Source organism: Papaver somniferum, chromosome 2 (genome assembly GCF_003573695.1).
Source record: "Papaver somniferum cultivar HN1 chromosome 2, ASM357369v1, whole genome shotgun sequence".
Classification (NCBI taxonomy): domain Eukaryota; kingdom Viridiplantae; phylum Streptophyta; class Magnoliopsida; order Ranunculales; family Papaveraceae; genus Papaver; species Papaver somniferum.
In genome coordinates, this window is record NC_039359.1 from 74,487,950 (window position 1) to 74,500,224 (window position 12,275).

At 35.6% G+C, this 12,275-nt stretch overlaps 4 protein-coding genes across 4 annotated transcripts; 3 read left to right on the forward strand and 1 right to left on the reverse strand.

Annotated features, from left to right (window-relative positions):
• Nucleotides 1-406: 406 nt before the first annotated feature.
• Nucleotides 407-1,069, forward strand: LOC113351401 (putative F-box protein At1g32420). Its single transcript, XM_026595390.1, has one exon. It carries the CDS (start codon nucleotides 407-409, stop codon nucleotides 1,067-1,069), a length of 663 nt encoding a protein of 220 aa, XP_026451175.1.
• A 4,706-nt stretch (nucleotides 1,070-5,775) lies between these two features.
• LOC113348058 (F-box/kelch-repeat protein At3g06240-like) lies at nucleotides 5,776-8,030 on the reverse strand. The gene is made up of 2 exons (XM_026591761.1): nucleotides 6,609-8,030; nucleotides 5,776-6,021 (listed from the first exon to the last, which is right to left on the reverse strand). Exon 1 carries the CDS (start codon nucleotides 7,834-7,836, stop codon nucleotides 6,670-6,672), a length of 1,167 nt encoding a protein of 388 aa, XP_026447546.1. The 5' UTR covers nucleotides 7,837-8,030; the 3' UTR covers nucleotides 5,776-6,021; nucleotides 6,609-6,669.
• A 1,170-nt stretch (nucleotides 8,031-9,200) lies between these two features.
• Nucleotides 9,201-11,333, forward strand: LOC113351402. Its single transcript, XM_026595391.1, has 2 exons — nucleotides 9,201-9,307; nucleotides 10,684-11,333. The coding sequence occupies exons 1-2, from the start codon at nucleotides 9,259-9,261 to the stop codon at nucleotides 11,331-11,333; spliced, it is 699 nt and encodes a 232-aa protein (XP_026451176.1). The 5' UTR covers nucleotides 9,201-9,258.
• Nucleotides 11,334-11,392: 59 nt separating this feature from the next.
• LOC113353543 lies at nucleotides 11,393-12,046 on the forward strand. Its single transcript, XM_026597111.1, has 2 exons — nucleotides 11,393-11,743; nucleotides 11,832-12,046. The coding sequence occupies exons 1-2, from the start codon at nucleotides 11,527-11,529 to the stop codon at nucleotides 12,044-12,046; spliced, it is 432 nt and encodes a 143-aa protein (XP_026452896.1). The 5' UTR covers nucleotides 11,393-11,526.
• Nucleotides 12,047-12,275: the final 229 nt, after the last annotated feature.

Consider the following 12,275-nt stretch of genomic DNA (forward strand, 5'->3'; position numbering starts at 1 on the left):
ATCTCGGGTTGGCACATCATTTTCCTTAGTTCCCCCTCCCTTTTGGTCAACCAGAAAAATAATTTTATTTGAAGAATGTTTAGAGGAGGATCTTTGTTATGGAAGCTTAAGAATCTAGTCCTACACAAGAAAGAAGAAAAACCAAGTCTTCCAGATGAGTTAAACCTTGAAATCTTTAAAAGATTACTGGTGAAATCAACATTTACATGCAAGTGTGTTTGTAAGACATGGTTTTCCACAATTTTTGACCCTCATTTTGTGAACCTACATCTTAATCATACACTAAAAATCAGCAAGGTTTATTCTTAGCGGTTATGACAGGATGATTCAGGAATCTCAAATTTATACCATAACTAGGCATTCGTTATTCTCTACCAGTATAGAATTTTGTGATAAAGCTGTTGTAATGGAGCATCACCCCTTTGAATCCGCGAAGTTAGTTGGTATTTGGGGTTCTTGCAATGGTTTGGTCTGCTTAGTGCATCATAACGATGTTACAGAATTCGTTAGTCTCTGGAATCCAGCCACTAAAGAGTATAAAAGGATACCTGATTCACCCTACTTAACAGTCAGCCGGCCAGGATATTTCTGTTACGATGGCGATTACAAGTTAGTTTATGCTGTAACCCATCTGGATAGTTTTTCCGTGTATGTCTACAATTTAAGATGGAATTTATGGAGAACCCATCAGACTAAACCTTATTCTTTTGAGAATTTAGATGGGGTGCTTGTTAATGGTGCTCTTCATTGGATAGCTCGAACCGCCCGAGTAATTGTTTCTTTTGATATTAGAGACGAGAGCTTCGATGAAATACCACTGTCAGGAGAAATATTGCCGGACCTGAAATGGTCTTCACAGAACGGCGAGTATCGAATATCCAGTGAAGGGACTGATTTAGTTTTTTACTGTCCCAAGAATTCAAGTACTAGAAGAATAAAGCTAGGTAGTTTAGTGATCAGAGGTGTAAATAATTACGTCGAGAGCCTAGTTTCACTCGACACCGGTACTTATGTGGGGAAAAAGGAAGTGATTCTAGGAACACGGAAAAGATGCATATGGAGAAAATAGGAGTGTACGATTTTTCATTCTTGTGGTCCTTTGGAAACATTATGATTTCATTCGAGTGTGAGATTCTTCTATCATACTTCGTTAAGTTCTCATGGGTATAAATATTGTTTCATAGTTCTTGTGATTGTCAAAGCTTTCGTAGTCTCTATTGTATTTTTCTAATTCTTTGGAGCCGTCAGATCGATTACATGATGCCGTATGTTGAATAAGTTATGAGTTACGTAAATGTTTGTTTCTTGTCCCGCTTTCTGCAATGATGAGTAGAGAGTGTGTTAGTTGTGGATTACCCTGCAACAATTTGTCGCCAGGGAACTGACTGCCTGGCACTTCAATTGACTAGTGTGCGGATTTCAGGCAAGTAGAGGCACCCAGCAGGCAGCTGCTAACTGATCTAGATAATCTTCCATTTACTAGCATTTTCCTCTGTTCAAATTCAGTCTAATTCAAACAACACAGTAACCTCATCTCCTGCGTTGGAAACAAAATACTTCTTGTTGTCGAACAAACCCATACATCCCGTTCTAAAAACCATTTCTAGAAAAACAACCAGACATGTCGCCGTTGCTTTCTTAGTCTTTCCTTCTAAAAGTTTCCAATTGTCAGTGTACCTGCTCGATTCATTTGGATAAAATTTAAAAAAACATTCATCAGTCACATGCCCTATACAAGGCCGAAAGACATGGTAAGTTCGTAAACACTCAGCTGCAAGATAATTGGTACAAGCCTTGCTCTGGATAATGGACTTTCAGTTAGTGGTCAGCCAATGCAGAGATATCCGCACTGTCTAGCTTCCAGAAAAAAAATATCTTTATCCCAATGTGATTCACATGCGAAAAAAATAGAGTATCAGCACCTTTTTTTGGTGACGGTATCAGCTAATTGTTTCCCCTCTCTTTTCCATCAGCCGAAGTCTGATATGGCCTCCAGGAGCTGATGGAAGTCCTTGTTTTGCAGTTTCTTCTGAAGTACTTGGGGCAGCCATCGGATACAATTCCGGATATAAAACCTCTTCCGATATAAAAGAAGGAAAAAACCGGTAAGGCGTTTCTTTCTTTTTCGTACTGAGAAAATCTGGAGAGGTAGAGAAGAGGAACAGAAGTGGAGAACCCTAAGAGTGATTTGGATCAAAACCCTTCGCCATCATCTAATCATGTTGCCCCCCTTCACTAATCCACTAGACATAGGGTTTGACCACCTATTTAAAAACAATCCACCACCTAGGGTTAAACCAGAGGATCGTATTAGCTAAAGAGGGATCTCCTCCTAAGAAGTATGTCTGGGTCAATGACATCCTTGTACCGGAAGTCTTTCTCGATGTCTACCGCCGGACACTGCGCACAAAGGGCCCTATCTTCACACCATCGACTCGATTCCCAGAAGAATTGAAGAATGATCCCGATGCATTGTTCAAGTTTAAGGTACGCACCCTCGGCAATATTCTATGTGCCGTTTAATATGAGCAGCCTGCCGACTCATCCTACCTACTAATTGGCATGTAATAGCGTTATGCCCAGGATTGGATTAGCATCATATGTCAGTTGTTGTTTCTTGATTATTACTCGTTATTGTTATGCTGCGGTCGCACAGTTGCTTAGTATGTATTGGATCTCTATCTAGGACTGTATCTTGTTGCTTTTTCTTATCAAGGCCTCGTTATTGTTATGCTACCTTGTTGTTGTTGTGGTTCCAAGCGGTATAGGGCCGTGCTCATTTTCTTTGTTGCAGCAAGATGCCTTCATCATAGAAGCCTTGTCTAGGCATCTCTGTTGTCTGAAGGATGACAACAGTTCGACTCTGTGTAGTTACACATTATTTTTCTTTTATATTTACAGCATGTTTGGTTCAAGGGATTGGATTCTTAGAAATCCGATTCCGGGGGAAGGTGACCAATTCTTTGAACCAAACAATCCAAATCAACTCCATGTAATTGAGAATTTTGATTCCTAGGAATCCAATTCCCTCCTAGATTTTCATTGCATTGGTCTAGTACAACATGTTTGGTTCTAAGAATCCAATTCCGGGGGAACGTAACCAATTCCTTGAACCAAACAACCCAAATCAACTCTAGTAATTGAGAATTTTGATTCCTAAGAATCCAATTCCCTCCAAAATAATAGATTTTCATTGCATTGGTCTAGTAGTGCAATGGAATTGGATTCCAGGATAAAAACAAAAGTAATTGGATTACCTCAACCAAACGATAATTTTTTGGATTTCAATTCAATTCCCGAATTAGATTACCCCCATAAATGGATTTCAAGGAATCTAATTCCTCCAATCAAACGAGCTTAAATCTTTTTCAAGACTGACAGTGGTAGTTTTACACAACCTATCAGTTTTACTGTGCTTTACTTTTTCATATTCTTTCGGTCTCTCAACAAATCCATCTGCCCACTATTCCCCAAACCCAGAGCTAATTCCATGATTTTTGATGCTCTAATTGTATTCTGAGAACCAAGTGAAAATTTATAATAGAACTGAAGATGGTTTTTGATGATTCAACCCCCCTATGGAGAAATCTCAAATTCTTTCCCTTAAATTTGCATGATTTATAAGGGGATACCAGTTCTACTAAGTGCTGATATCGTTTCATATAGGACAAAAAGATCCCACCGATCCTGACCGTTGGATCGATGAAATAGTATCAGCACTTAGTAGAATTGGTATTCCCTTCATAAATCGTGTAAATTTGAAACCTCCCACTCCCTAGTAAAAATGGAAGTAAAGGACCAATACTCCAAACTGGTTTAGAATCCATCTGATTTCTAAGAATTTCAAAACCCAAAAACGTAATCTCTCAACAGAATTACACTTCCTATTTTTTTTTTTAAAAAAAAAACAGAATTACACAGTATTTCCATCTGATTTCAATCACAAAGAAATCTGATTCTGGAAATTTTTTTAGCAAATTGGAATTCTTTCCATCCTTGCATAGATCCAAACATTTTCAGCACCTGGACAATAAGATAATGCACAAGCCAAGCTAGTTTGTGCAATGATGCACTACACAAAACATTTCCTTGCCCAATTTTGATCTCAACTAGTCCGGCTTCTTAGGGTTCAGGTGGAGGCAATTTCTGAACAATAATGGTAAGAACAGCAGATGAATTGATAGCTGCAAAGCATGCAAAGCATGCCACTGATGCTACCTTGAAGCATGTGAATACCATAGTAAGGAAGAATCAAGATACACTTCTATGTATTCTCAACGATATAAGTACCACAGTCACTGTACATACCTTGATAACCAGAACCCTTAGAAAAGAACCTTGAACACGCCAACCTCTGCGTATACCCCTTTGCACCCATAAACAACGCAAGCAAAGACCAGGAACAAGAAAATTACCAAGCAAACATAACAGAGATAGACAAAAGAGGGTGAAAGCATAACTATAAACTAGAGACTCGATAATTAAAGAACAAACGGACAATTCAGTACGCAAAAGGACAGATACCCATGCGAAAATGATTAAAAGGAGAACTAGAAATAATTTAATTATGAAACAACAACCAAGCCTTTAGCCCCAAACAAGGTGGGTTGGGGAAGGCTAGAAACGCAACCCATGTCGAAGTTACCAAAGCAGAAAAATTGAGGTTCTACCTAGACTTGAACTCCAAATCCAGAAAAATTTAGGTTCTACCTAGACTTGAACTAGATTCAGGTTACTCGATTCAGAGTCCAATATGCTGACCACTAGACAAATATATTAACTTGTGAATCTAAATAAATGAACTGAACCCAAACCCCAGGAAAAGACAGTAACAGGACAAACCAAAAGACAGATAATTACAAGTGAAAGTAATCAAGAACCTCAATTTAACATTTAAGACATAACAGATAGAGATGATTGTAAAATACTGAAGGAGGTTGAACTAATAAGATGACCAGGGTTGCGATACTTTCTAGTTGATTACCATCATTTAATAAGTTTATTCTCGTAATGATTGACTGTACTTTCCTATTACAGATTGGTTATGGCCACTGCAAAGTACAAACAAGATGTTTTCCTAGCAGTGCTGCATATCATAGAAGAGACTGCGACCTAAACAACCCCTTTGGGAGTGTGCGTTCCTGACCAGCAAATGACATGGGTCGTGGTTGGCAACTTGCAATCTTATTTTTAGTAAAACCACCAAAAACAAAGATACTTGTAACAATTTCAACATATGACAGGAAACAAGGACAGGAACGAGAAAAGCTTCTCACACCACTTATCTCAACAAGGATGCTGTGGAGTTTGTTTCCACTCGTCAGATATGGGATAACAATTGCAGTCATCCTGATAGACACTAATCATAAATAAACAACCTAAAAGTCCACACAACTATTACATGATGACAGGCATTGATAGCTCTTATTGATGATCTAAGCAAAGTTGTACAACTGTGTAACCTGTCTATCTATTCTGTAATTAGACAGGTGTTGCCATTTTTATAGCATATCCAGTCGATAAGAACAACACAGCTTCTTTCATTGTTTGGTCTGTGGGGTCTACTCAGTTAAAGACTCAAATATAACCTAATCTCTATGCGAATCCGAATCCAAATTACACTACAAATGGTGAGCGAACATGAATCAGAAACAATTTTCATAATATATCGCTCAAATTCGTTAAGATATGTACTGAATTATGGCCCTTCTGTATTCACTAGAGGACATGCATCCAGAGAGAGTGATATGTTTTTGTCGATATGGTGGAGAGATATTACATCCAGATTCAATATATGCTAATTTCCACATTTTACAAACACAAAACACATCAACAAAGTAAGATACTCAAAAGTATAAACTAACAAGGCAAAAATGCTAACCTCAGCAAGACCTTTAAGACCAAATACTGAAAGAGAAACTAGTAGTCTATTCAAATAACAGAGCTTCAGTAGCTCTGAGTTCAGCAACTAATCGTGAAGCATAAACAACTTCCCCTCTATATTTTACATTTCTGTATTACCTGCAACAACAACCAAACAGAATGCGGATATAGGGTTATCATGGAATGTGCTTCACAACCAAATCAATCCCCAACCATAACATCAGGGTTGTAGTTCTATGAAACATTCTGTGACAGAAGTCTGAGTAAACGTCGACCAAATCTCCTTGTGTAACAATAATGAAGAAAGAAAAAAAAGGTAAGAATTTGGAATTAAAAAGATTCCTCTATCATCCGGCAGCTCATAATATCAAAAGCCAGGTGTATAGTTCAAACCTAAGGCAATTCTGTTAAACTTCCTAAAGATCGTTTACTTCTCAGTTTATTTTATCTTTAATAAGAAATTTTTGATCAATATGGCATGAGCACAAGCATGGACAGATCATTGTTCAATTGTAAACATGACTTCTGATATTTTTAGATAGATTCCTCAAGATAACATATGATCCTATAAATCTATTCAAAAAACAATGACAGAAAAGTTAACTGAATTTTGTTATATAGAAAGATGCAGAACACCATTTTTACTCTTAATACATGGCATACATCAAAAAAGTTCTAAGAAAGGAATAATAGATCATGTGAAATGCAACATAGTAACTCTTTACCTCACTTACACAAAAAAAAGGACTAATAACATAATCCTGCTTCTCCGTACAGGCCTCTTCTTCATGTTTCAATCATTCCTCTATTGCCCCTTGGCTCCACATAAGTACCAGAGTTTACAGAAACTAAGCTTTCAAAATAAATCTCTTGTGACACCAAAATCATTGAACTATGAATATTTGCTTTTCTAGCTGTTCCATTCTTTGGGTCATAAAAAACTAGATCACTAGGAATCTTAAATAGAATCTCGCCATTCCTGAACCAAACCAACATTAGATAATAGTCATTCATAACTCTTTCGTTGGTAATAACATGACATATATTCCAAGATTCTCGAACACCATAGTCCTGCATCCTCCATATTTCAAAACGAATGTCATCAACATTAACAATGACACAAAGGCGTCCTTCCAACACCCCAACGCTTATAAACTCAGTATTTTTATCACTGGGTTGTTTTGGCAGTTGCATATCTTCAAATCTCTCTTCACTAATATTTAAAGAAACTACAACCAAAGAATTGTCTTGTGCTTGGCTATGTCCTAACCAGTGAAGAGCTCCATTAACAAGCGCCCCGGATCGACAACAAATGGGAAAAGTATAAGGGACGGATCCAATGCTTTTCCATGAATTCGAACCCATAGTATAAACATCTACTGAAGACATTCCATGACTTGGATCGGTCCTGTCGACTTGAAAATCCTCCCTATACTGTAAAAGTTTAACTACTTTGTAATCGTCAATCTTACTATCATAACCAAAACCACAAATTGCAACCTCTTTACTATCTGAAGAATCATTTGGTGATACAGGTAATTCCTTGTACTCTTGTGTTGTTGGGTTCCAAAGAAAAATAACATCCCTAATACAACCTTCAAAAGATAATTCAAAAGATATACAGCAAACCAAACCATCACAAGTACCGATTGGTTTCCAAAACCCCATTGGGTAATCCATTTCAACAGCATCGTCTACAAACTCATTCATGGAAGATGATAACGAATCATAATTTGCAGAGTATATAACAGCAGATTTGGGAACCAGCTTATGATATTTAAGCATGATTTTAGGGTTGTTTATCTGGATAGTAATGTTAAGGCGCCTTTTAACAAAATCGATGCTAGAAATTAGGGCTAACCAAGATTTGCATACACACTTACAGACAAATGTTGTTTGCACTGGTACCCTTAATAGGATTTCCAAGTAGATTTCTTCCGGAATGCTTGACATTGTTATTAATACTCTCCGATTTCTTCTTGAAAAGCGCGTTTACTCGAGTCTTCTATGGTAAATTGGCAAACACCAAGAAGCTTAAGAGTTAAGCGTGGGTTGAATTAGTGATACAATTTCTGATCAGAATCATCATATTATTCTCACCCATTTTCTCTTTTTCTGGTTCGAACTTTTTATTTTATTTGATATGTAGATGGAGGCAGAGTGGGGAAGAGAGTAGGATATTTCATTTTGCTGTTAGCCCTGATTTTTCCGGATTGAAGTTTTACTTTTACTCAATAGCCACAGTTATAGTTTACATTTTTACTGAGACGAATAACACTAACCTCACTACGTACCTTTTTTGGAAACCGATTTAACGGTTGAAATTAAAAGTTGGTAACCAGTGAGAATTGGTATTCTGAATCAAGGTTTGAAAAACGGGTCACGGTTCAGGTCACGACAAGGTTTGAAAAACGGGTCACGGTTCAAGTCACGGATACTAGGCGTGACCGTTATAATGAGTTTTCACAGGTGTGAACACGTTTTGGGCAAAAAAACGCGTTATATAGGAAAAAAAACGTGTTTTTTGGACGTTTTTTGAAAATAACGGGCGTTGTAACGGTTAGATAGAAAATAAAAAAAAATTATGATCTGAAATTCCTATGTAACGGTTATAACGTACGTGAAAACGTTTTAACGGCTCTAGAAAACGTTGTTACTAGGTATTTTTATTTTTTAATACTCCCTACATCCCTAAATAGATGACCTATTAATTTTTAAATGTTATCCAACTAATAGATGACCTATATCATTAAGAAATTCTAATACTACCATTTTATTTGATTATTGTTAGTATAAGAAATGTGTATAATTCGATAGTCATGTTTATATTCTTTACATAGGTGTTTTAGAATGCTTTTCACTCTACAATTTATGAAAGTTTGATAAAATTCGTGTCGGTAAATTATAGCCACTAAAATTTCGTCCGCAATAATTAGCTAGGTGACTAGGTCTACTTGTCCCTTTATTAGAGTGGAGAATTTCCATCAAATGAATTAGCTAGGTGACTAGGTCCCTCTACTTGTCTACTTGTCCCTTTTTTGTTTCATTTTAAGTTTTCACAAAGAAGTGAAGAACTAAACTTTAGTTCTTCACTGAAGTAGAACTAAACTTTAGTTACTAAAGCATAGAAAGTTGGTTAATGAATTGAAGATTCAAGTTGGTCCCTCATGGTTGGGGGAGACAACCAATAATATGTCACGTACTCAGTCACTTTTTTCTTTCATTTCCCTTCTTTTAGAAAACAAAATTATGATCACACTATTTTTTTCCCTTCTCTTCTTTATCTTCACCCTTTAAAAACACAAGAAGACATATTGTTGTAGTACACAAATTTGTTATAACTCTGCTTCTTCCGCAGAGCAATTCTTCCTGCTTATGTGTTTTCAAGTTTCCAAGTTTCAACTTCCAACTACCAGTTTAAGAGGTGATTTTAATATATTATTAAAATAAGTATTTACCACTAAATTTATTTTTTGTTTCTATGTAGTTTATTTACAGCAAATTTGATTTTTTTATTCATCATGCCGGATGATGATGCGGACATCGAATGTTATCTTTGAACTATAAATTTTAACTATACAGGTACTCTCTTATATCAACATTTAAGTTAGTAGTTGCCTTTTTTATTTTTTTGGGGTATTTTCATCATTTTCTTCATGTTGTACATATATATGTTGTAATTTAGGATGTTGCCATAACTTTATAATAGAGTTTCAAGGAAATAACAAAAGCTGAAATCAAGATTAGAGAAAGAAAAAATCAAGACACAATTAAATCTAGCCAATAAAATCTATGCAAAAAAGAAGAAAATTAAATTGATATTCAACTTTGATTTATATTTTTTTATTTTTGGTTTAATATTTGCGTCCTCCTTAATTATATACAAAAAAAGAAGAAGAAAGGAAAGTCTTTTTTTTATTACACCTATAACATTATATAAGTTTTATATTTTTGATCATCCAACTGTGAATCACATAAATCAATAATGAAGTTTAATTAATTAAGTCCAACCATTGGCAAGTATAAAGAACATGATTAATGAAGCAAAAATATGCATGAGCTTTAAGTTAATGCTTTAACTTTCATAATGATGAAATTAATTAACTAGCATGATGAAATAATTATCATGGTGTTAGTGTTGATGCTAGTTAAATATAACTTCATACATGCATGTTAAAAGTTGTGAAATCCAATTAGACGGATTTTAATTTCAATGTTAGTTAAAAAATATTAAACAGTAACTAATATAGGTAAATTTGGTTAAATTTTATTTACTTTATATGAGTGTAACCATTTTAAGGAAGTCTGCTCAATAACTAATTTGTACTCAAAAGAGTCAAAAGTTAAAAGAATAATAATAAAAAAAATTGTCTTCATGATTAAAAGATCTAGCTAGTCTATGTTCCTTTATGCATGCAACCAAATTTCTTATTGTTTCAAGAATATATTAATTTCCTAGCTACAAAATAGACATCTTTAACCCAGCAAATTAATAGTTTAATGAATTGTCTTCATGCTCAATAAGTAATTCGTATTCATCCTCAAAAGGGGTCAAAAGTTAAAAGTATAAAAAGAAAAAGAAAAAGCTGACTGTCTTCATGATCAAAAGGTCTGGCTAGCCTATGTTCCTACACATAGGCAACCAAATTTCCTATTGTCTTAAGAATATAATGATTACCTAGCTGCAAAATAGACATCTACAATTTTCTATTTGTGGACAAAATAAAATATAGGCCAAGAATAGTACTTGCGAAATTTAATATATGTCACTGATTTCCAAGTAACATTTTCTCGTTACAGATACGATGGAAGGATCGACATCCACGCAAACTGCCAAACGAGATGTTTTTCATGTATATTGCACTGTAATGCCTGATGGTAAAAAATTGAAGTGTAATTTTTGTGAAAAGGAAATATCCTCTGGTATTTCACGCATAAAATTGCATTTAGCACAACAAAGAGGTACAGTTGCCCCGTGCATGCATGTGCCGCCTGAAGTGGAAAATCTTGCTAAGGTTGCACTGGAAGAAAAGAGAAAAACAAAAAGGCAAAGAAGAGCAGAATCTGATAACGAAGATTCAGAACAAGTGTATCATAATGAGCCATGGAAACCTGTGTGTGGTATAGATGAAGAAGAACCAGATTTTCATGCAGAAGAAGAACAAGCACCAGTCACACAAAAGAAAAAGACTGGGTTCTTAAAAAACCTTTTTGGACGAAAAAATAAGAATATTCATGCCGGAGAGGGTACATCGCACGGTCCTCGGGCCTCTGTAGAAATACCTAGGTCTACTATGCGTCCATCACAACCACCTAGGATGTCTGTGGATATGGGAGGACAATATAACCCTTCTAGGGATTCTCAACCTTCGATGGCAAAATTTGGCAAAAGCAAAACATGTCGGGAAAAAGTCGATTCTTCTGTTGGACGTTTTTTTTTATGCCAATGATATTCCCTTCAATGTGGCTAACTCATCTCAGTACCACGAGGCATTCAGTGCAGTTTCAAATTTCGGCCAATCGTATAGAGTTCCATCAGCTTATAAGTTTTCGAATCCCATATTAATTTCAGAAAAACAAAGGATTCAAAAAGATGTGGTGTCTGTCCAACGACATTACTGGAGAGAATACGGTTGTACACTCATGTCTGATGGCTGGAAAAGAAAAAACAACCGTACGATTGTAAACTTTCTAGTTTACAGTGGTAGTGGAATTACGTTTTTGAAAAGTGTCGATATAGAACATAATCGGTTGACAACAGAGTATTTAATTACTTTGTTCAAGCCTGTTATAGATGATGTCGGTTCGAGAAATATTGTTCAATTAGTAACAGATCAAGGATCTCAATTCAAAGCGGCGGGTAACTAAAAATAACTTCATTTTATTTTATACATATATATATTGGGAATATATTAATCATTAACTTCTTTCTATTTTTGTTTGAATAGGTAAGAGATTGGCATCAAAATATGACACATTTTTCTGGGTTCTTTGTGTTGCTCACGTATTGGACTTGATGTTGGAAGACATGGAAAAATTCCCCTTTATTAAAGATGTGATCGGAGAAGCAAGACAAATTAGCAAATTTATTTACAATCATGGTTGGGTTCTTGCTAGATTTCGACAACATTCAGCAGGACGCAATTTATTGCGCCTGGCTTAACAAGGTTTTCAACGAATTTTATTGCAATCAAAAGCATCATTGATCAATTTAATACTATCGAGATCCTATTTCTGGACAAGGAATTTCTGAAATCGAATGAGGGAAAAACTAAACAAGCTAGACAAGTGAATAATATTATTTCAAATGAGATGTTCTGGACGACGTGTCAAAATGCATGCATAATGGTTGGTCCTTTGTTGAAAATGATTCGTTTCTTGGACTCAGACAA

Bases quoted from the DNA above. Each gene is read 5' to 3' on its own strand.
- LOC113351401 (XM_026595390.1), top strand. From the start codon at position 407: ATGGAGCATCACCCCTTTGAATCCGCGAAGTTAGTTGGTATTTGGGGT.
- LOC113348058 (XM_026591761.1), bottom strand. From the start codon at position 7,836: ATGTCAAGCATTCCGGAAGAAATCTACTTGGAAATCCTATTAAGGGTA.
- LOC113351402 (XM_026595391.1), top strand. From the start codon at position 9,259: ATGTGTTTTCAAGTTTCCAAGTTTCAACTTCCAACTACCAGTTTAAGA. The intron at 9,308-10,683 runs GTGATTTTAATA...TTCTCGTTACAG, and splicing joins TCCAACTACCAGTTTAAGAG to ATACGATGGAAGGATCGACA.
- LOC113353543 (XM_026597111.1), top strand. From the start codon at position 11,527: ATGTCTGATGGCTGGAAAAGAAAAAACAACCGTACGATTGTAAACTTT. The intron at 11,744-11,831 runs GTAACTAAAAAT...TTGTTTGAATAG, and splicing joins ATCTCAATTCAAAGCGGCGG to GTAAGAGATTGGCATCAAAA.